Source organism: Nomascus leucogenys, chromosome 22a (genome assembly GCF_006542625.1).
Source record: "Nomascus leucogenys isolate Asia chromosome 22a, Asia_NLE_v1, whole genome shotgun sequence".
In the NCBI taxonomy this organism is placed as follows: Eukaryota; Metazoa; Chordata; class Mammalia; order Primates; family Hylobatidae; genus Nomascus; species Nomascus leucogenys.
In genome coordinates, this window is record NC_044402.1 from 40,035,223 (window position 1) to 40,059,800 (window position 24,578).

General features: G+C 40.4%; 1 protein-coding gene and 1 non-coding gene across 3 annotated transcripts in view; one reads left to right on the forward strand and one right to left on the reverse strand.

Annotated features, from left to right (window-relative positions):
• The window catches only part of RNF212B (ring finger protein 212B), a 91,540-nt gene that overhangs the window by 3,458 nt on the left and 63,504 nt on the right, over positions 1 to 24,578 (reverse strand). For both annotated transcript variants that reach the window (XM_030802586.1, XM_003260944.4), the window contains 9 exons: positions 10,959 to 11,074; positions 9,680 to 9,740; positions 8,936 to 8,964; positions 6,897 to 6,943; positions 6,638 to 6,680; positions 5,378 to 5,438; positions 4,941 to 4,989; positions 702 to 741; positions 68 to 165 (listed from right to left, as the gene is read on the reverse strand). In XM_030802586.1, coding sequence (XP_030658446.1) covers positions 68 to 165; positions 702 to 741; positions 4,941 to 4,989; positions 5,378 to 5,438; positions 6,638 to 6,680; positions 6,897 to 6,943; positions 8,936 to 8,964; positions 9,680 to 9,740; positions 10,959 to 11,074 — 544 coding nt within the window. The remainder of the gene's footprint in view (positions 1 to 67; positions 166 to 701; positions 742 to 4,940; positions 4,990 to 5,377; positions 5,439 to 6,637; positions 6,681 to 6,896; positions 6,944 to 8,935; positions 8,965 to 9,679; positions 9,741 to 10,958; positions 11,075 to 24,578) is intronic.
• On the forward strand, positions 10,055 to 10,161 carry LOC115832584. Its single transcript, XR_004028110.1, has one exon. It is a non-coding gene; the product is annotated as a U6 spliceosomal RNA (small nuclear RNA).

Below are 24,578 nucleotides of genomic sequence, written 5' to 3' on the forward strand. Positions count from 1 at the left end.
AATCTTCATTTTAGTATATGTGTCTATAGTTGAAGCTCCATTCCTTTGGAAATGTTATTTAACTTACCAAAATTGTTGGGGGTGAGGACTCTTGTGTGGCCTGAATGCCCATTTGGGGATGGTCTGAAAGAAAAAATCCCCTGTCCAGAGGAGGCAGATGAAGGTCTAAGGAAAGCAAATAAAAGCATCAGCACAGAAAAAGACAGGTAAAGGTAAAAATAAAAAGCATATATAATGGAAGAGCCTATACAGCTAGGCCAGAGAGGAAAAAATCCTCTGCTTGCAACTGATGATAATTTTTTCTTTTTTTTTTTGAGACAGGGTCTCACCCTGTTGCCCAGGTTGGAGTGCAGTAGTATGATCATGGCTCACTGCAGCCTTGACTTCCTAAACTCAAGTGATCCTCCCGTCTTAGCCTCCCAAGTAGCTGGGACCACAAGCATACACCCACCAAGCCTGGGTAATTAGGTCTCGCTTTGTTGCTCAGGCTGGTCTCCAACACCTGGGCTTAAGCAATCCTCCCACCTTGGCCTCCTGAAGTGCTAAGATTACAGGTGGTCTCAAACACCTGACGTCAAGTGATCCACCCTCCTTGGCCTCCCAAAGTGCTGGGATTACAGGCGTGAGCCACCGCACCCAGCCTGCTGGCAGAGTTTAAGTATGAACACACCCCAGAAAAAAGGAAGCACAGTGTTACTCACCTATAAGATAGGCTGTGAGTTGAAGCTGGTGAAGGGGTTTCTGGAAAGCATAAAAATAAGCCTGTGAGATAATCCATGAACTAGAGAAGAGATTCAGGTATACTTGGGGCCAGGGCAAAGGAAATGGAGATAAAAGATTTTTAGTATATACGTTAGGGTTGGGGGCTACTGCCAAGTGAAAAAGCTCATAAATCACATAGCAGTATCTTTTATAGGTGCTTTCCTCTCCCTTTCATGAGTCTGTGGGCTGCGATCCCTCACTGCCTTCATGTGCTCTCATGTGCCTTGGCTTCCCCTCTAAGATGGAAATCACCAGAAAGAATGGGTAAAGACAAAAATTAGCTAGGAGTGACATCAACAAAAATGGCAGAGCAAAGACCTCCAAAAATTTCCTCCTCCATAAAAGCAATGAGAAAATTGGCATAATGGTCAGAATCAACTTTTTCAGAAATCTGGAAATTAACAAAGGGCTTGTAGTAATCTGGAGAATGTTTATTCAAGAAAAATAGCAAAACGTTAGTAAAAACAGCAAGGTTTTTGGCATTTTAACTTGCTCTATTGCCATTTCTCCTTCTCCAGCTCCATGGTAGCCTTGAAAACCAACAGGGCATGCTCATGGTGAAACCCAACAGTCTGGCAGTCACTAGAGGGGATGGAACAGGGTTGGAGGTTTTTGAAGGATTCATTCCCAGAGAATTGTCATTATTTGACCTGTCTAGTGGTTCCCTGGAAGACCCCACTTTCAAGGTTGTCTTTATTTGACAGCACCAGGACTTGGAGCTCAGAGCTTACCAAGTGCAGAAAAACCTTTCTCCAGTCTGTTGAAAACAATTAGAAGCACTTGTTTGGCTGCCTAAGGAGATAGATATCAGCTGGGACAAACAAAAGGCTAACCAAAAAGCATGACATATAGAAAACAAATAACAAAATGCAGAAGTCAGTCCTTCCTTATCTGTAATTACATTAAATGTAAATGAATTAAAAGGCAGAAACTGGCAGAACAGATGAAAGAAAAAACAAGTCCAACTATTCACAGTCTACAAGAGATTCACTTTGGATTCAAAGATGCATATAAGTTGAAAGGAGAAGGATGAAAAAATATATTCCATGCAAAAAACAGTGAACAAAAGAGTGGCTATACTAATATCAGACAAAATAGACTTTAAGACAAAATTGTTGGGCCAGGCACAGTGGCTCATGCCTGTAATCCCAGCACTTTGGGAGGCCGAGGTGGGCGAATCACTTGAGGCCAGGAGTTCGAGACCAGCCTAGCCAACATGGTGAAACCTCGTCTCTACTAAAAATACAAAAATTAGCCAGGCGTGGTGGCACATGCCTAGAATCCCAGCTACTAAAGAGGCTAAGGCACAAGAATCGCTTGAAGCCAGGAGGAGGAGGTTGCAGTAAGCCGAGATTTTGCCACTGCACTCTAGCCAAGAAGAGAGTGAGACTCTGTCTCAAAAAAAAAAAAAATTGTTACAAGAGACAAAGGCATTAAATAATGACAAAGGGGTCCATTTATCAAGAAGAGAAACATTTATATATGCACCTAACAATAGAGTCCTAAAATACCTGAAGCAAAAACTGATAGAATTGAAGAGAAAATAAGACAATTTGACAATAATAGGGACTGGGCATGGTTGCTCACGCCTATAATCCCAGCACTTTGGGAGCTGAGGCAGGAGGATCGCTTGAGCCCAGGAGTTCGAGACCAGGGCAGAACAGGGAGACCTCATCTCTACAAAGACATGAAAATTGAAATAAAAAAACTAGCCAGGCGTGGTGGTGCATGCCTTTTGTTCTAGCTACTCAGGAGGCTGAAGTGGGACTATCGCTTGAGCCTGGGAGGTGGAGGCTGCAGTGAGCCATAATTGTGCCACTATACTCCAGCATCAACAACAGCGTGAGACTCTGTCTCAAAAAAACAAGAAAACAAAAAACAAAAAACCACAATAATAGTTGGTGACTTTAATACCCCACTTTCAATAACGGAAAGAACAACTGGACAGAAGATCAGCAAGGAAAGGAAACAGAGGCATACTAATTGAACAACATGATATACTAACTAAACCTAGCAGACTCTATAGAATACACCACCCAAAAATAGTAGAATATACATTCTTCCCACATACACATGGAGCATTCTCTCCAGGATAGACCACATATTAGGTCATACATTTAAAAGGATTTAAATCAGGCCTGGCGCGGTGGCTCACGCCTGTAATCTCAGCACTTTGGGAGGATGAGGCAGGCGGATCACCTGAGGTCAGGAGTTTGAGACCAGCCTCAACATGGAGAAACCCCGTCTCTACTAAAAATACAAAATTAGCCGGGTGAGGTGGTGCATGCCTGTAATCCCAGCTACTCAGGAGGCTGAGGCAGGAGAATTGCTTGAACCTGGGAGGCGGAGGTTGCGGTGAGCCAAGATTGCACCACTGCACTCCAGCCTGGGCAACAAGAACGAAACACCATCTCAAAAAAAAAAAAAAATTAAAAGGATTTAAATCACTGAAAGTCAAAATCAATAACAGGAGGAAATTTGGGAACTTCACATATATGTAGATATTAAACAACACATTGATAAACAACCAATGGGTCTAAAAAACAAAAATCACAAGGGACATTAGAAAATACTTTGGAATGAGATCGGACATGGTGGCTAACACCTGTAATCCAAGCACTTTGGGAGGCTGAGGCGGGCAGATCACCTGAGGTGAGGAGTTGGAGACCAGCCTGGCCAACATGGTGAAACTCCGTCTCTACTAAAAATACAAAAATTTGCCAAGCGCAGTGGCACGTGCCTGTAGTCCCAGCTACTTGGGAGGCTGAACCTGGGAGGCGGACGTGGAAGTGAGCTGAGATGGCGCCACTGCACTCCAGTCTGGGCGACAGAGTGAGACTCCAACTCAAAAAACAAACAAATGAACAAACAACCTTTGGAATGAATTAAAACAAAACACAGCATGCCAAATGTTATAGGATGCTGTGAAAGCAGTGCTACAGTGAAATTTATGACTGGAAACATCAATAGTAAAAAAGATCCCAAATCAATAATCGAACCTTCCACCTTAGGAAACTAGAAAAAGAACTAAATCCAAAATAATGAGAAGGAAGGAAATAGACTAAACCAGAAGTAAATGAAACAGATAATAGAAAAAATAATACAGACTCTCAACAAAATGAATTATTTGAAATGATTGACAAAGAAATAAAGAGGAAAAGACTCAAATTACTAAAATTAAGAATGAAAAAGAGAACACTGTTGTTACCAACCTGACAGAAATAAATTGGCTAGAACATCTATGTTTTTCAAAGGAGTGGGAGATTTCAAATGTGGGAGATTTAGAGGGAGACTATTTGGAGAATTAAAAGAAGAGATTTGGGAGTTTCTAATTCTTTCTTGTGAAAGTCTTCTCTGTTAGGTATTCTCTAGGTACTGGCTAATGCCCTTGAAAATGGTAACAACAGTAATAATTTTAAGGGGCTTTAGGTAAGAAATTAAGTAAGCAGGCCCAAAATATTCCTTCACTGGAATATTTTTATGTTTAAAACACAGCAAAGAAGCCAGATACCCTTCAGGCCAACAAGCTTGTGAACCTTTTTACACTTAGCTTGTAATGCCATCTTGTGGCAATTCAAAAAAATCCAAGTCAATTTTACTGAAAAGTTATCCTCCATCTCCTGACCAGAGGTTTTCAATGACTTCCTATCACTCAAATCTTTATTTTCCCCTTATTAGTTGGAAAACAAAAATATCATTATTTGAAAAACTTGTAGGCCGGGCACAGTGGCTCACGCCTGTAATCCCAACACTTTGGGAGGCCAAGGCAGGCGGATCACCTGAGGTCAGGAGTTCGAGATCAGCCTGGGCAACACGATGAAACCCCGTCTCTACTAAAAATGCAGAATTAGCCATGTGTGGTGGCACATGCCTGTAATCCCAGCTACTCGGGAGGCTGAGGCAGGAGAATCGCTTGAACCTGGGAGGCGGAGGATGCAGTGAGCCAAGATCATGCCATTGCACTCCAGCCTGGGCAACAAGAGTAAATCTCCATCTCACCAAAACAAACAAACAAACAAATAAACAAAAAAAACCCTTGTAATATATGTATGGATACATGGAATCACTGTCTGGAAAAAACAAATGAAATGGCATTATATTATGCATAGAAAACCAGAAATCCGCAGATCTCTACATAGAGTAGGTTGATTTCTGACACCCTTTTCCCCCCACCTCACCATTATAAGAGTCTCTGGGAGTTCTCCTTCCCTGCAGACCTCTGCCTCCCTGATAGACAAATAATAAGCATCAATTAATAAATATATCTCAGTTATCTGGCTTCCCTATTCCCTATTTATCTATAGCTACACATTCAAGCATATATTGTTCTACTACAGTGGGCATACTAGTCAAAGAAAGATCCATACTTTACTCCTTCCAAAATGAACACCATGGACACTGTTGATTCAGTCTTTAAGCACTTTCACTATTTCCACCCCTATTTATTCTCTGTCGGTTTCTAATATCAGGTCTCCATTGCCAAAAGAAAATAGGGTCCAGTATGACATCAGATAATTTATGCCAAAACCAATATAAATTTAAGTTCTCGATAAACCTTTGCTTTCATTTAGCATTAGAAACTTCAATCTGGAAAGATAAGGTGAACATTACTTACTTGTCCCAAGCTACCAAAGCCAGCCTCTCTATAAGGAATAGATTCTGCTGAGGAGGATCGACTGTATAAGGTGAAACAAAAAGAAAAAAAAGGCAAAAAACCTAGTTTTACTTTTTATTGTTGTTTTTTTGTTTTTGTTTTTTTCAGACAGAGTCTCGCTCTGTTGCCCAGGCTAGAGCACAATGGCACAAGCTCAGCTCACTGCAACCTCCGCATCCTGGGTTCAAGTGATTCTCATGCCTCAGCCTCCCAAGTAGCTAGGACTACAGGCGTGCACCACCATGCCCAGCTAAGTTTTGTATTTTTAGTAGAGACAGGGTTTCACCATGTTGGCCAGGCTGGTCTCAAACTCTTGACCTCAAATGATCCATTCACCTCGGCCTCCCAAAGTGCTGGGATTACAGGCGTGAGCTACCGTGCCCAGCCTCAAAAAACCTAACTTTATATGTTGTTAGCACACAGAACACTCATTGTTTTAGGGGGAAGGAGCATATGTCGCTAATAGAAAGTCTCTGAAGCTGGATTGATGTGAAGAAAACACCTTTCCCTTCTAGTTTTGAGAGACTTCCTCTTGGCTCCCAAGAGGAGGGATTCCCTGACTGACACACATGGCCACCTTGGCACAAAAGCCTTGTGGTATGGAAAAACAAGTTTGTTTTTATGTCTTCTTCTCCCTTTCCATCTTTCAGCATAGACTTAACTCCCTTAAGCCGAGACATCTGTGGGGACCTGACCCCTAGTCATTGGTTACCAGTGTGTCAGGCAATCTGGACTTTCCAGTGATGCCACTGAGATGGCACCTGTCAAAAGAGCAGTGGTTCCATTTCTAGATTGTGGATCTTCAGATAAATTCTGCCATTTTCATTTCACTCCCTGAAAGTCAGGGTTGGCTTGTGAAAAGTTGTTAAACAACATGCTAAATGTGAAATGTCAACCCTCACTCTAAACTTTCCCTGTTCAGAGCATCAGATGAAGACTTCATTGGGTTTTATAGTGGCTTTCTGATTTTTGGTAGTCCATTGAAGAAGGGAGTTTGAGATTTCTTGTATACTGTTAATGACTGTCTGTCCATGTCCTGCCTGAATGGACAGTATCTTTAATAAAGCTAGATACAGTTTGGCTTAGGAAAAAAAAACAAACCCTAGCTTTAAACTTCTATGTAGACCTAAAATTTCATCAGTCCCAATTTGAGCTACAACTAGATATTTCTTTTATCTTCCAACTTTTGCCAACAGTTGTAATGTTGCTGTGTAGGTTTACCTGACCACTTGACTGCTATGCTGGAAACTGGGTCGTGGGGTAACTGAAAGAGAATAAAGTACAGAATAAAAAGTTGCCATCAATGGTGCGCCTGCCTTGCCTGGCCAATTTGTTGTGCGTGGTTACCTGGTTATATAATGTTATCATATTATACATAAAGTTAGGAAGATCACATTATTGTCTCTGAGAGGAAACCATCTTCTACATAAGGAAAGGATATTCATCTCACACAGATATTTAGGGGAAAAATGTTCTCCACCTGATTGTGATGGGGAAGTAATACCCACTGGTCGAGGTGTGTTTGACCTGCAAGGGAAAAAAAAAAGAGACGGCTCTAATCTCTCTAGGCAGAGGTTAAGTGCCACTTTAGAGGATCAATCAGATCAGTGTTTATAGAATAATAGCTTCCTCTCTGAGCACAAACTGCTTACTCTCATGTATTATAGGTAGCATCCTAAAATATGGAAGCAAAGTTTCCATATAAAACCCATTGCTCTCCAACTCCCTACGTAGAGCTTTCTCCACCTCTGTATTGCCCATAATAGAAGCTTTAAAGTACACCTTTCTTTCCTCAGTGCCTTACCAAGTACTCTCAACCATACATCTGTCCATCCATTCATACATCCCTCCATCCTCTCATCCACCTTAAGAAACTAGAAAAATAACTAAACCCAAAGTAACCAGAAAGAAGGATGCCATCCAACAAGCATATATTTGGGTCTATATTTCCTAGATCCTGAGATTACAAAGATAACTGGAATAACTGAGAGGCTTACAGGCTAGTGGGAGAGGTGAAAAAAAAAAATCAGAGCAGTGTTTAAGTGTTGTAATGGGCTTATCAGAAGTACAGAAGGACAAAAGAACATTAGACTGTAACTTCTATGAATGTAGGGGCTGTGTCTTTTTAATCCATAATGCAGGACTGATATTTAAAAAAGTGTGTGTGTGTGTGTATATATATATCTATATATCTATATATATAGTTTTGTTTTGGTTTTTGGTTTTTTTTGTTTGTTTTGAGACGGAGTCCTGCTCTGTTGCCCAGGCTGGAGTGCAGTGGGGCGATCTCGGCTCACCACTGCAAGCTATGCCTCCTGGGTTCACGCCATTCTCCTGCCTCAGCCTCCCGAGCAGCTGGGACTACAGGTGTCCTCCACCACGCCCGGCTAATTTTGTTTTTGTATTTTTAGTAGAGATGGGGTTTCACCGTGTTAGCCAGAACGGTCTCAATCTCCTGACCTCATGATCCGCCCACCTCGGCCTCCCAAAGTGCTGGGATTACAGGTGTGAGCCACCACGCCCAGCCGATACTAAAAATATATTTAAGAATTAGTAGAGCATAGATATCACTAATTAGAAAGGACTGGTGGTATATATCCAGCCCGTAACATGGTACCTGATAAACAGTAGGCACTTAATATTTATTGAATGAATGAACAGACCATCTAACTCCACCTAATGCAGTCTTCACAGAGGAAATGATTGAGTTCAATTTTGAAGGATGAGTAGTGTAAGAAGTAAGGTAGAGGTTCCTCTTTAAAGACTTTCCTCTTCATCTAATTAGGAATAAATAGTAACTTCTCTTAAAAGCAAAATTTATTTTAAAACCTGTACTAACATTCTTAAATATCTGCTAGCCGTAATAAAGAAATCAATGTACTTTATGTTCTTAGCTCCCACAATTTAGCCTAAATATTTGCCCTGGCATGCTTATATTGGTCCAAGCAAGCATTAGGTTATAGCCTGTTCCTCTTCCTTATTTGAAGGTGTTTTTACCTTTCTCAGCATTCCACAAGTTACTTCCTCCTTCCTTTGTTCTCCTCTACCTTTGCCTCTTTTAAAAAATTCTAAGTTGCTAGCCAATCAGAACAAATACAGAATGTGAGGTCCCGTTCCAGCCAATGGAAACCGGACACAGCAATAAGGTAGACGCGTCAGGTTATAAACGACCCTGTCTCCTTTGTTCAGTGTACTCTTGTGGCAAAACTGCTGGCGAGTGTACCCTTTCTGCAGGAAGTAAAAATGACCTTGCTAAGTAAATTAAATTTATGTTCAAATGCTATTTCTTTATGGCACCGGGGAACAAGCATTTCAAACAGTAGGATTTCATAAGATGACAGTCCAGGGTGAGCATTACAATTAAGATTTTACTTCGGCACTTTCAGTAACTCTTTCTCGGAGAAGTGAAAGCTAAATTCATTAACCATTTCCTCTCTCTCAGAGTTCACACAGCCAGGAGTCAAGAAAGAACAGGAATTTTCAGGGGGTTGGGCTAGTATGGGAGCTGATAAAACTGACCTGCTTCCTTGGTACCGACTTGGAGATTCCTATAGGTAAAAAAAACCAGGAGTGAAGAAAGCTGCAACTGAGGATCCTAATCAACAGATCTTCAGTCTTACTTGCTAGATAACTAAGCTCAATGCCCCTTAGTCATGGTTTGCTAAGATTCCCAGTAGGAGGAAAAGTAGCAGCAGTATTTCCTTAGGATATTATTAGCTTTGAGGGGATAAAATTTTAGTTCTTCATAAGAGTGCATACGGAATCCCATAGACTAACATATGTGGGGAAATACGGAGTCTCTGGTGAGAGAAAGGAAAATGACACACTACAATGTGCTAGAATAATTACAGGAGTAGGATCAATAGGAAAATTATATAAATACGCAGAACATTCTTAGGAAGAAAAACTATCTAGGAAGTAGAGTGTGATGCAGAGGAAGGGTCCTGAGGTGTCTTTGAGTTCCTTGAAGAGAAATTTTTAAGTTGCAACAGCTGTCTCTTCTATAAGAGAGCTTTCCGACTGGTAGGTCATGACACACTGATGTTCAGGAATGGGTTACAAGTGTGCTATATATTGATCCTTTCATCCCCCAAGGTCTGCTGAGACCTCATCCATTTACTATAATGTGCTGATTATACAAATACCAATTTCTGTGTGTGCCATGATGAGAAAAAGATTAGGAAACATTATTCGATGCAGTCAGCTAGATAGATGAGAAAAGTAAGAGAGAAAATAATAATAAGGAAAATCTATTTCATTCACCTTTAGAATGGCTAGAAATTTCTTTAGTTCTCCATTCTCCTTCCTTAAGACTGACAATTCTCTAGGCAAAAGATGGAAACAATCAGCTCCAGCAAATCAGGGATTAAAAATCTGATTTATTATTATTATAACTATTAACATCTAGTTAATACTTATTGAGAAATGCTTGCAGCTATACAAGCTATTTCTATCAGGGATTTGATGATTCAAGGAGACAATGGCAGGGTTTTGATAATGAGAACAATTAAGTGCACAAAATAAGCAATTACTTGGTATGATTTCAGGAGAATTTGCAGAGAATTCCATTTCCTCTCTCCACACACACACACCCCTGGCCTGCTGATATCTAAAAATTTTTATCAAGGACTCCATCTTGTGATTGCTTTGGCAGCACATACACTAAAATTGGAACAATACAGAGGAGATTAACATAGCCCCCAAAGAAAGTTAACATGTAAATGCTTGAAGCACTCCATAAAAAAAAAAAAAAAAAACTTTAAAAGAAGTAAAAAAAGGATTCCAGACCAGCCTAGGCAATATGTAGAGACTCCTCTCTACAAAAAAAAAAAAAAAAAAAAAAAAAAAAATTAGCCAGGCATGGTGGTGTGCACTTGTAGTCCCAGCTACTTGGGAGGCTGAAGTGGGAGGATCTCTTGAGCCCAGGAGATTGAGGCTACAATGAGTGCTATCAGTGTGAATCAGCTATATCTGATTTCTCAAGGAAGCAGAGGTTTTTTTTGTTTTTGTTTTTGAGACAGTGTCTCACTTTTTCACCCAGGCTGGAGTGTAGTGGTGTGATCATAGCTCACTGTAACTCAGACTCCTGGGCTCAAACGATCCTCTGGCCTCAGCCTCCCAAGTAGCTGGGACTACAGGTGTGAACCACTATGTCTGGCTAATTTTTTATTTTAAAACTTTTTTTTTTTTTTTTAGAAACAGAGTCTCGCTATGTTGCCCAGGCTGATCTTCTCCTGGCCTCAAGTGATCCTCTGCTTCAGTCACCCAAAGTGCTGGGATTACAGGTGTGAGCCAGTGCACCTGGCCTGGGAAGCAGTTTTTGATACCAGGAAATAGAAGAGGAAAACTATAAAGTGAGGAGGGCCTCTGGAGGGAAGAAAGAGAAAAAATGGAGATTCAAGGGATCAAAAATTCTGTACCCGATTTTCCCAAACAAACAAATACATATGGAGCAATTTCCAGGCTTTGCAAACACAATAAGGACTGTCACTTCTTAGAAAGAAGGAAAAAAAGCTGTCTTGGGATTTGATTTGTTACTTACTTGTCCTGGCTGACCAGTGCTTGCTGTGCCTCCTGCATGGCTGTTTCTAACTTTGTAATTCTATGCTTATAAAAGGCGATGAGGAGATCTGTTTGTTTCTTCTGGAAATTCCACACCTACTAGGGAAAAACAAGCCTTTGACATACTCTCCTATAACTCCTTTCCCTTCACTTCTGGCAACAAACGGAAAGCCATCAAATCACACTTTATTATACTGCTCATTTTCTTTAGAACATCTGGCCTAATTCACAACTTCCCAGAACTAGAGAGCTCAGCACTCATTTCCAGGACACTAGCCTTCTACTGTTTTTTTTTTTTTTTTTTTTTTTTTGAGACAGAGTTTCGCTATTGTTGCCCAGGCGAGAGTGCAATGGTGCGATCTCGGCTCACCGTAACCTCTGCCTCCCGGGTTCAAGCTATTCTCCTGCCTCAGCCTACTGAATAGCTGGATTTACAGGCATGTGCTACCACGCCCAGCTAATTTTGTATTTTTAGTACAGACGGGGTTTCTCCATGTTGGTCAGGCTAGTCTTGAACTCCTGACCTCAGGTGATCTGCCCACCTCAGCCTCCCAAAGTGTTGGGATTACAGGCGTGAGCCACCGCACCTGGCCCTTTCTACTATCTTAATGAGAATATTCTACCATAGTAGAATGACCCTTTAAAAATATAATTTTTCATCCCGTGCAAGAAGAGAGATTTTTTTAAAACTGTTTTTCAAGCTTAGAATTGGTTCTTACTGGTCAGCTATTAGTTTGGATCAGCTTCCACATTCATAGCTATTATACAACCTTGGTGACCAATTTATTTTCCCTAAAGACACCTACACAGAGTCACCAGCAGACTGCTTATGCTGCTATAGGAAAGGGTGGAGAGGCACAGAAGGAGATTACCTATGCTTGAATTTTTTTTCTGGGCATACACACAGAATTTTTTCTTTTGCCTCACTTTACCATTTGCTATACTAATGTGTCTATCATGGGATTGCTGAATCAGATCAAAAGTTAATATTTAGAAAGTGTTTTAGCTTTGTCAGGCTCTGCTTTTGAGTACACAGCAGTATTTACGTCTCATCTGCTTCCTCCCTGTTCAGACTATAAACCCTCTTTTGTCTAGGGTCCTTTCCTAGATCTTGGTACTCTTCTCATAAACTTTTTGTTCTCACTTAATTTTCAAATTGCTCTTGCCACCTTACTAAAGAATTATACTTAAGAGTTTCCTTTCTACTTGAAAGTAAACTAAACTAGTTTTAGATAGATAAGAATTTACTCTAGTCTATTTTTTTAACCCTCATTTTTAATAAAACTAAAATGTTTATTTTAAGCTGTGAAAAGAAAATGTTTATTTTAAGTCAGGCATGGTGATCATGCCTATAATCTCAGAGACTCAGGAAGCCAAGGCTGAGGCAGGAGGATTGCTTGAGGCCAGGAATTTGAGACCAGCCTAAGCAACATAGCAAGACCCTGTCTCCACGAAAAATAATTTTATTGATTTATTTTATTTTATTTTATTTTTGAGACCGAGTCTTGCTCTGTCACCCAGGCTGGAGTGCAGTGGCACGATCTCAGCTCACTGCAACCTCCACCACCCATGTTCAAGCAATTCTCCTGCCTCAGCCTCCTGAGTAGCTGGGATTACAGGCGCCCACCACCACGCCTGGCTAATATTTGTATTTTTAATAGAGACGGGGTTTCACCATGTTGGTCAGACTGGTCTCGAACTCCTGACCTCGTGATCCACCCGCCTTCGCCTCCCAAAGTGCTGGGATTACAGGTGTGAGCCACCGTGCCCAGCCAAAAAATAATTTAAAAAATTTAGCCAGGCGCGATGGTATATTCCTGTAATCTCAACTACTTGAGAGGCTGAAGTGGGTGGATTGCTTGAACCCAGGAGTTTGAGGCTGCAGGGACCCATGATTGTGCTCCTGCACTGCAGTCTAGGCAACAGAGCAAGAGCCCAACTTAAAAAAATTAGTTTAGAAAATTTGAATAGTGGAGGCCAGGCATGGTGGCTCATGCCTGTAATCCCAGCACTTTGGGAGACCAAGGTGGGCAGATCACTTGAGGTCAGGAGTTCGAGACCAGCCTGGCCAATATGGCGAAACCCCGTCTCTATTAAAAATGCAAAAATTAGCCGGGCATGGTGGCGTGCACCTGTAATTCCAGCTAATGGAGAGGCTGAGGCAGGAGAATCACTTGAACCCAGAAGGTGGAGGTTGCGGTGAGCCAAGATTGCACCACTGCACTCCAGCCTGAACAACAGAGTGAGACTCCATCTCAAAAAAAAATAAAAATAAAAAAATTGAACAGTGGAGAAGCAGAATAAAAGTCACTCTGAATCCTGGGAATTACCTAAAATGGCAGGGGGTAGGGGTGAGGAGCAACAGAGATAAAGCTATATAATAGACAGCCAAATCACAATGTTAGTATTCCAAATATCCTAATCCTACCCTTGGGATTAGTCAGAAGTAAAATTAAGTCAAAATCAGGCTAGCATCAAGAAAAGCCAAATCCTACCCTAGATTAGTTAGCCCTCCCTTTGACATTAACAAGGGTCATAAGTGCACAAACAGACCCCACTGTGGAACTCCAGGGAGCCAGACTGGACTATGGGAGGGTCTTTTGCCAGGCCTAAAAAGACCTACTTTGTCTACTTGTCCCAAAAAACTGATCATTCCAAGAAGAAGAAAGACCAGTCCAGAAAACAACCAGCAAGGAGTATTAAAGAAGAAGTGATTTTGCCTGATGCCAGGGTACAAATGTTTAGCCTATATCAAACACATTCACCGAAGAAGATTCTAAAATCTAACTCAGTAATGTACCTCAGTATAGTACTTTAAAAAATTACCAATAGTTAGCAATCTTTCAAATCCCTCAGCCTCATGAAGAGGTTGGTCTCTTTCCTTTTTCCAAAGAAGATTAACTTTTGCTTGCTCACTCGCTTTTTTAAAAATTAAAAAAAAAATTTTTAGAAATGATATCTTGCTATATTGCCCAGGCTGGTCTTGAACTCCTGGTCTCAAACAATCCTCCTGCCTTGGCCTCCCAATAACTTACTTTTTCTTAAAGGTGTGATTATTTTGTTAATACAGTAACACAGAGCTGATAATAATAAAAGTAGTTCTATTGATGATAACACTTAACATTGTCTGGATAATACAAGTGTTAAATATTGTTTGTTTTATTGGAACATTGATACCAACATTTTATTGGCATGAAACTATCTACTTCTATACCCTGATTCCTTTCCTTTATCTCCATACTAGGACCAGGTAAGGATATCATGGTCTTCATGCTCTGGATTCCTACAATTTTACTATTGATAACATGTCAAAATACAAAATTACAACAAATTTAGTTTAAAGATCTTAACTGGCTTTGATTTGCAATTCTAGACTTGGGGAACACATTATTCTAAAAAACAGAATGAGTGTTCTGATTAACTGAGAAGGCAAGTTGGCTTTTTAGGCAGAAAAGGGCTGAAGAAAGCAGAAACAGAGAAGAAAAAGTGCATGGGTTGGTTCAAAGTTACTTTCCTTGTAAAGGTTAAAGCAGAGGGGACTTCTTTATTATGCCAGCTAAAATTGGCCTGTTTGGAGATTTAGCTATTACCTCTCTCTCTCCTGATTTCTTGGAAGATCAGATGAACTGTCGCATGAGTAATTCCATTTTGGTTTGGTCTGTTGGACTTAGTACAGAAACTCAATCCAAACCAACAGCCTTGTATAAACTTTATTTTAAATATGAAACATAATTTTTATTTTATATGCTTGAGAGAGCATATTAAAACTTCAGTTCTGAATTAGATCCAACAAAAGGTTGGAAAGAGCAGAGGAGAAATAACTGAAAAATACTGACAGAGGCACAGTAATGTAAGCAAAGGGGGAGCTTAGTGGGTTTACTATGATAAGGCAAGACGTTTTGGTCCAATGTGGGTTATTATAAACAAAACATTCTTGTTTGTTTATAAAAGTAGGCCAGGTGCAGTGGCTCATGCCTGTAATCTTGGCACTTTGGGAAGCCAAGGTGGGCAGATAGCTTGAACTCAGGAGTTTGAGAACAGCCTGGGCAACGTGGCAAAATGCTATCTCTCTACCAAAAGCACACACATACAAAAAAGTAATATATGCTTTGGAAGTGAATATTAGTTTGATTATCATTTTTGTACTAAAGAATGACCTTCCCAGTTCTTATTTTTATTTATTTTTATTTTGATAGAGATAGGGTCCTGCTATGTTGCCCAAGCTGGTCTCAAATTTCTGGCCTCATGTCATGCTCCAAGTGCTGGGATTATAGGAGTGAGCCACAATGCCCAGTTTTAGTTCTTTTTTTTTTTTTTTTTTGAGATAGAGTTTTGCTCTGTCACCTAGGCTGGAGTGCAGGGGTTTGTTCACAGTTCACTGCAGGCTCAACCTCCTGGACTCAAGTGATCCTCCCAATTCAGCCTCCCGAGTAGCTGGGACAACAGGTGCATGCCACCATACCCCTCTAATTTTTTAATTTTTTTTTTTCTTAAGAGAAAGGGTCTCACTATGTTGCCCAGGCTGAACTCAAACTCCTGGGTTCTAGCAGTTCTCCCACTTCGGCCTCCCAAAGTGTTGGGATTACAGGCATGAGCCACTGTGCCTAGCCTTAGTTCTTATTTTTAAATGTCAGCATTTGTATTTAGTTGAAGATTTATTTTTGCATGCAATTTAATTTTTGAACATCTGTAAATAAGTCACTAAGTTTTAGAAATTCACTTTAAAGATATTGGTAAATTCATGATCTCTCTTTGACATTCAAAACCTATTAGTTTGCCTTATCAATCTTTTGTGAAACTCCCTCATTCCATAATATCTACAAGCAAGTCTTAGTATTTTTGAACTATATATCTGGATAATCATTTGCTTGATAAAAGGACATTTCTCTTTAGAAGTACTCCAACTTAAAAAATGAGAAAAGATGACAGATTTGGAATTTTACAACTTCTAATGAATTAAGGATCTCTGCAAAGTTCATCATTGGCTACCCTCATACAAAATAAGAGACATAGACCATTAAGTACCTCTTGGTGGAATACAACACTGGAATAAAGTGGTCTTGCCTCACCTTTCCCCGCCCCCAAACCAATGACAGTGATTAACCCTAAACTTACCTATCAATTTACAGGAACTAGAGGACAGAGGAACATATGAAATGACTCCATAGGTACAATAAACAAAATCCACACTGTGAACAACTCTATAGACAAAAGACCATTTTCTTCAATAATGACTTAAAAAGAAACAAGAGAAAACTTATAGTGTAAAAGAAACTTAAGAGACATAATAACCAACTGAAATATATACCTTTATTGAAACTCAATTCAAAATGTGGGAACATTTTAAAACTGAGACAACTGGAGAAATGTGAATGGGGACTGATTATTTGATAATATTATGGAATTTTTAGTTTAGCATGATATGGTTATATTTAAGAAAAAAGTTCCTATCTTTTAGAGATACACGCTGAAATATTTACAGATAGAAATGATGTAATATTTGGTTTTGGCTTTAAAATAATCTGGGTGGGGGTGGCAAGAGGCACGGATGGAGGAAAATTAGCCATTTACTGATAATTGTTGAAGTAGAGTGATGGATGCATGAAAATAAACCGTCCTCATAGGGTTTAACAAGAATTACATTGCTTGGTTCTGGACAGAAATATAGTTATAATTAAGCATTAATCAGGCTGCACTTTGGCCCACTTCCTTTTAGCTGTGAAAATCACATCACACTAGATGCTGACCATTTGCATCCTCATTGTTATCATAAATAGAATATGACATTGGAATCATAAGGCTTTTGCTTAAAAGTTGCTTAAGATAGTTTTCAGATCCTGAATTCCAGTGGAACAGTGAGTCTGAAGACCCCCACAGAGGAATCAAATCAGCATAAGAATGCAATTTCTTCATCCCCCCCTTCTCATGACTTCAACCTGCATTCCTTAACCAATCAATGATCCCCACACCTTGGCTTACTACCTGTCCAACCCTTTAAAAACCTCTAGCCTCAAACTCCTCCTGGAGGCAAATTTGAGGTTTCCTATCTCCTTGTTCAGCTGTCTTATGATTAAACCCCTTTCTCTGCTACAACCCAGTGTCTTGGTGTACTAATTTGCCATGCGCTGGGCAATGAACCTGATATGGTTCAGAAATTAATTATATTAAACATATCATTATACTCTTTTAAACATTTGAAATTATATGTGATAAAATCATAATAAACTTTTTTTTAATGGGCTGATTTTGAGGGGGATCTTTTGAACAGGGTGTGGTGTAAGAAATATATATATGGTCTTTGTCCCTCGTTCCTCACAGAGTTACTAAAACCCTTGGCATTTCCTGAGTGATAGGATCATCTTTTGTTATTCATAACAAGCCCCTTTCAACCATACCTGAGTTTGTGCTAATGAGGTGACTCTTGGTTGGTCCTAGATAGCATCAAAATTGGGGCTTGTTGCCAGAGGAACCCAATACTGTTTAGAGGGTTGGGGTCCCAACCCTTCTTCCCACCACTCCCACCCCCGACAATCAGAGAGGGAAAAGGGGCTAGAGATTGAGTTCAATCACCAACGACCAATTCTTTAATCAATCATGCCTATGTAATGGAACCTTCATAACAACTCCTGAACAAGAGGGTTCAGAGAGTTACCAAGTTGGTGAACACTTGGAGGTGCTGGGAGGGTAGTGCATCTGGAGAGGGTATGGAAGCTCTGCACCCCTCCTCACATACTCTTTGCATCTTTTCCATTTGGCTATTTCCATGATGTATGGTTTTCTTTTTTTTTTTTTTTGAGACAGAGTTTCGCTCTGTTGCCAGACTGGAGTGTGGTGGCACAATCTTGGCTCACTGCAACCTCTGCCTCCCAGGTTCAAGTGATTCTCCTGCTTCAGCCTCCAGAGTAGCTGGGATTACAGGCGCCCGCCACCACACCCATCTACTTCTTGTATTTTTAGTAGAGGCAGGGTTTCACCATGTTGGCCAGGCTGGTCTCGAACTCCTGACCTCAGGTGATCCGCCCGCCTCAGCCTCCCAAAGTGCTGGGATTACAGGCGTGAGCCACTGCACCTGGCCCCCATGTTGTATCTTTTATAATAAACTGGTAATAATAAATAAAGTACTTTTCTGAGTTCTGTGAGTCATTCTAGCAAATTATTGAAGCTTGGGGGAGCAGGAGGAAGTTCATGGGAATCCTCAAGTTTGTGGTTGGCCAGTCTGAAGTATTTTAGCCTGGGTACCCCATCTGTGGCTGGTGTCCAGAGTCGGGGCAGTCTTGTGAGGCTGAGCCCTACACACGTGAAGTATGACACTAAAACTCTAGGAATTAGTGTTAGAATTGAATTGAATTGAATTGTTGCATACCTAGTTGGTGTCAGAGAACTGGTTGGTATCAGAAAACGTCTCACACAGGGGCAGAAAATACATAGTGCAAATATTATTCATCCTTTCATTTAGCAAACCTTTACTGAACACTTTACGCCAGGCGTAAGAACTGGAAATGCTAAGATGAATAGTATGGGTTCTTGTCTTTTAGTAGTGTCAAAGGAAAATATGTTGGACCCCCCAAATCACTAAGCTAAAGGGAAAAGCCAAGCTGGGAAATGCTCAGGGCAAACCTGCCTCCCATTCTATTCAAAGTCACCCCTCTGCTCACTGAGATACATGCATATCTGATTGCCTCCTTTGGAGAAGCTAATCAGAAACTCAAAAGAAGGCAACCATTGGTCCTAGAAGCTCCTTCCCACTTTGAGCTGTCCCACCTTTCCAGATCGAACCAATGTTCATCTTACATATGTTGATTGATGTCTCATGTCTCCCTAAAATGTATAAAACCAAACTGTGCTCTGACCACCTTGGGCACATGTCGTCTGAACCTTCTGAGGCGCATGTCCTCAATCTTGGCAAAATAAACTTTCTAAATTAACTGAGACTTGTCTCAGATTTTCTGGGTTCACAGTAGCTTATCACAGTCTAGTAGAAGAGACATTCTGACACATGAACTAATAAGTAAAACACTAGGTTATATGCAGAACACAACTATGTAAAAGATATAGAGATAATGATTAAGAGGTAACTATTAATTCAGTCTTTTTTTTTTTGAGACAGAGTCTCGCTCTGTCGCCCAGGCTGGAGTGCAGTGGCGCAATCTAGGCTCACTGCAACCTCTGCCTCCCAGGTTCAAGCGATTCTCATGCCTCAGCCTCCCAAGCATCTGGGATTACAGGCACGTGCCACCATGACACCTGGCTAATTTTTTGTATTTTTAGTAGAGACAGGGTTTTACCATATTGGCCAGGCTGATCTTGAACCCCTGACCTCAGGTGATCCACCCCCTCAGCCTCCAAAATGCTGGGATTACAGGCGTGAGCCACCACGGCCGGCCTAACTTAGTTTTTAAAGTGTAGAAGTCAGGCATTTCAGGTATAAAGGTATGAAAGTATATGGTCTGTAAAAGAACTGCAAAGAACTAAATCTGCCTAACAGATTAGGTAATAAATAACCTTACTTAATAACTTGTGTTTGTACATGAGAGGTGAGATGGTAGTTGTGATTGAAATTGGAGAGGTTAGGAGGAACCAGAACATTAAGGTAACTATGTATCACTCTGAGCAGTCTGAAACTTAGGTGATAGAAGCTACCAATGGATTTTGAAAACGCAGTTACTTGTTCAGATTTGTAATTGAAATAGATTCTCGTGATGGTTCAGAGGGAACAGATTTGAGCAAAAAAGAACCCTAAAAATGCTTTCTTAGCAAAAGCAATTGGAGGATTGTTAGTAAGATGTCTGAAGTACCCACTCTGAATGAGAGCCACCGCAGCCCACCAGGCAGAGGGTTATGTTTTGGGTTGCACAGTTTGTATGATCAAAGGAATACTACCTCACACTGGCCTAAGGTTCCTCAACCCCCTGCTCAGTAGTGATGAAGAATTCAACTACACTGTTTCAGAAGTCCTAAATACCGACAGCTTTTCCTTTTTAGGTAAAATAATATCAAACTAAATACAACTTTTCTTCAAAAGCACCATTGAGTATCTCTTTAATTTTTCTATTTTTACCCGAGCTGGAGTACGGTGGTGCAATCATGGATCACTGCAGCCTCAACCTCTTGGGATCAAGAGATTCTCCCACCTCAGCCTCCTGAGTAGCTGGGACTACAGGTGTGTGCCACCATGCCCAGCTAATTTTTAAATTTTTTGTAGAGATGGGGTTTCACTATGTTGCCCAAGCTAGTCTCAAACTCCTGGCCTCAAGCAATCCTCCCACTTTGGCCTCCAAAATGGTGTGAACCACTGCGCCTGGCCCACTGAGTACCTCAGTTGTTCAAATTCTTAATTCAATTGAGGGATACAGAAGCTCTGGTCTATTGATGAGATCAAATCTTGACCTGATTTTATTCCAACAGTATATGTAGCAATTATGTATGTATATATTAGTAAAAACATGTGACTTCAAAAATCTTTTAAAAACCATAAAATAGACCAAGGGTCAGCAAACAACTGACCATAACCAGCTGTCTGTTTTTGTAAATAAGTTTTATTGGAACATAATTATACACATTTGCTTACATGCTGTCTGTGGCTGCTTCCATGCTACAACAGCAGAGTTGGGTAGTTGCATCGAAAATTGTATGGCCTGCAAAGCTTAAAATATTTACTGGCCTGCTGTGGTCTGAATATTTGTGTCCCACAAAAATTCATTTGTTGACACTCAACTCCCAATGCAATAGTATTAAGAGATGGAGGCTTTAGGAGGTGATTATGTCATGAAGGCTTTGCTCTTGTGAATGGGATTAGTGTCCTTATAAAAAGAGGCTTGGGGGCCGGGCACGGTGGCTCATGCCCATAATCTCAACACTCTCGGAGGCTGAGGTGGGTGGATCACGAGGTCAGGAATTCGAGACTAGCCTTTCAACACGGTGAAACCCCATCTCTGTTTAAAAATACAAAAATTAGCCAGGTATGGTGGCACACGCCTGTAATCCCAGCTATTCAGGAGGTGGAGGCAGGATAATTGCTTGAACCCAGGAGGCAGAGGTTGCAGTGAGCCAAGATAGTGCCACTGCACTCCAGCCTGGGTGACAGAGTGAGACTCCGTCTCAAAAAAAAAAAAAAAAAAAAAAGAGGCTTGGGGTTGGGCGCAGTGGCTCATGCCTGTAATTGCAGTACTTTGGGAGGCTGAGGCGGGCAGATTGCATGAGCCCAGGGGTTCGAGACCAGCCTGGGCAACATGGTAAAACCCTGTATCTATTAAAAAAAAAAAAAATACAAAAACTAGCCAGGTGTGGTGACATGTGTTTGTAGTCCCAGCTATCTGGGAGGGTGAGGTGAGAGGATCACCTGAGCTCAAGAGGGCGAGGCTGCAGGGAGCCATGATTGCACCACTGGCCACGACCATACCACTGCACTCCAGCCTTTGTGACAAAGTGAGACCCTGTCTCAAAAAAATAAATAAAAAGAGGCTTGAAGGAGCCTGTTTGCCACTTTTGCCATGTGAGGATGCAGCAAGAAGGCATTATCTTGGAAGCAAAGAGTAAGCCCTCACCAGACACTGAATCTGTTGGCGACTTGATGTTGAACTTCCCAGCCTCCAGAACTGTGAGAATTAAATTTCCGTTATTTAGAAATTGCCCAGTCTAAGGTATTTTATTACAGCAGCCCAGGCAGACTAAAACAGCTGCTAAGGATGTAAAATGGTACAGCCACTTGGGAAAACAGTCTGGCAGTTCCTAAAAAAGTTAAATATAGAGTTACCATTTGACCCAGAAATTCCACTCCTAGGTATATACCCAAGAGAAATAAAAATATATGTCCATGTAAAAACTTGTACATAAATGTTCCATAGCAATATTACTTATAATAGCCCCAAAGTAGGAACAACCCAAATGTCTATCGACTAATGAATGGATAAGTAAAATGTATATCCATTTATATAATAGATTGTTATTTGGCCATAAAATGGAATGAAATACTAATAAAGTCCTAATACAGATGCTACAACATGGATAAAACTTGAAAGCATCATACTTAGTGAATGCAGCAAGTCACAAAAGACCATACATTATACGATTCCATATTTATGAAATGTCCTGAACAGGCAAAACCATAGGAACAGAAAGTAAATTAGTGATCGCCTGGGGATGGGGAGGGTGGGAAGGGTTTGGGAAGTGCCTGCCAGTAAGTACAGAGCTTCTTTCTGGGGTGATTAAAATGTTTGAAAATTAAGCAGTAGTGTTTGCACAATTCTGTGGATGTATTAAAAACCACTGAATTGCATACTTTAAAAGGGTAAATTTTATGGTATGTAAATTACATCTCAATAAAGCTGTTATTAAAAAAGGAGGTGTTTGCATGAAAACTAGTGGACCTAAAAAAAAAGTAGATGGGGTGTTTATACTTCCCCTTGAAAACAAACTTTTTTTTTTTTTTTTAGACGGAGTTTTGCTCTTGTTGCCCAGGCTGGAGTACAATGGTGTGATCTCGGCTCACCGCAATCTCCACCTCCCGGGTTCAAGTGATTCTCCTGCCTCAGCCTCCCGAGTAGCTGGGATTAAAGGCATGTGCCACCACATCTGGCTGATTTTTTATTTTTAGTAGAAACAGGGTTTCTCCCTGTTGGTCAGGCTGGTCTCGAACCCCCGACCTCAGGTGATCTGCCCACTTTGGCCTCCCAAAGTGCTGGGATTACAGGCGTGAGCCACTGCACCCGGCCAACAATATTTTAAAATACAAACTTCTTTTTACTTATATGATCTTCAACTATTTTTAAGTGGGTTTGTGATCGCTCATAACCTTTCATGACTTTTCCACATTATTCTTTAAACTAATAAAGTACAGTTTTCAGGTTGGGCATGGTGGCTCACACCTGTAATCCTGGCACTTTGGGAGGGCAAGGTGGGCGGACTGCTTGAGGCCAGGAGTTTGAGAACAGCCTGGGCAATATAGCAAGACTGTCTCTGTTTTTTTTTTAAAGTACTTTACAATTTTTAGAATATTTCCATAAACATTGTCTCACTGGATCTTTACAAAAAGTAGGATAAGTATTATTATTTCGTATTACATGTGAGGAAGTATGACTGGTTCAAAGAAATAAAGCTATAAGTTAGCAGGCCGAGTTGGTCATTAGATTTCTACACCAACAGTTTTCCCAGTATTATCACTTTACTATATTTCATATACATTAAAGGAAAACTTCAATAGGGAATATTATTTCATTAATTCTTTCAAAAATTATTTATTGAATCCTTCTATGTTCCTGGTACTATGTTAGGAGCTAACATATAAGATGAGTAAGACTGAAATTGCCCTGCCCCCAGGAGAATCGCTTGAACCCTGGAGGTGGAGGTTGCAGTAAGCTGAGATCTCGCCACTGCACTCCAGCCTGGGCGACAGACAAAAGCAAGACTCCATCTCAAAAAAAAAAAAAAAAAAAAAAGAAAAGAAAAGAAAACTTACAGACTTACAGATCTACATGAGGTTCTCCAATCCCTCAGAAAGATGATCTTGAGGTAAGTAAAGAATTAAAACAGTCAGCTTGATCAACTATTAGCACAAAGTACAGCAGAAAAATGGCCTTAAGTCATTGTAGAGATTGGAGAACGTAAAAACATAAATAGATATTTAGAACAACATTCCATTCATTCATTCAATGACAACATTTTGAGTGTCCACTACTTATTAAGGACTATTAAAAGAGAACAATAAACAAAACCAACCAAATCTGTTTTCATGGAGCTTATATTCCAGTACAGGATTCAGACAACAAATATATAACATAATGTTAGAGAAAAGAGCTACAATGAAAAAAAAGCATGGTAAGGAGTAGAAAATGTTGGGAATACTATTTGAAATATGAGAGTCACTAAAGGACTGACTGAAGAATAATGCTTTCAGCAGAAGCCTGAATGAAACAATCTAGGTATTGGATCAGTTACTGAGCTTCACAAATTAGGAAAACACATTTTCAGACTTTGCTGACTTCACCAAATTGGCCCTTCACTAAAGTGATGATTAACTGACCCTTTCCATTTCTTTTATCTTGATTACTTGACCATGTGTAATTGGTCCCATGATCAGGCAGGTTAGGATTCAGACTACATATGATTTCTCTACTGATCATTAACTACGCCTAGGTTTATTTATTAACCAAAGGGTCTGCTCTTTCTCTTGTTCCTATGACCTTGTTTACATTTCTCCTTGAGTCTCAGCTGGATTTTAATATACTTACAACGTTAAATATAGTGTATGTCAAATATGATGGCTCAACCAAGCAGCTAAAGACAGCAAGCAGCAAGCCTTAATTCCCCTTACTCTATCTCTAGAGTGAGGATTGAGAGGCAGGACACTGAAGAAAAATTAAATCTTCAACCAGAAAATGACTAAGGATCATCTTGAGGTTTAGAAAAGGGGTACTTTCAAAAGAATAAGAAGTAAGAGGGAACAGTGATAAAAATCTCAAGAAATATTCCAAGACAGGAATTCCATGAGGCTACAGAATAATCTAAGAGAACTGGGGAGTAGAAAGAAAAAAACCAAAGTTTTTACAACTTGGGAACTCTCTCAAATGGTTGTCCTGCCTTCTCTCTACCGTCTTCTACATTC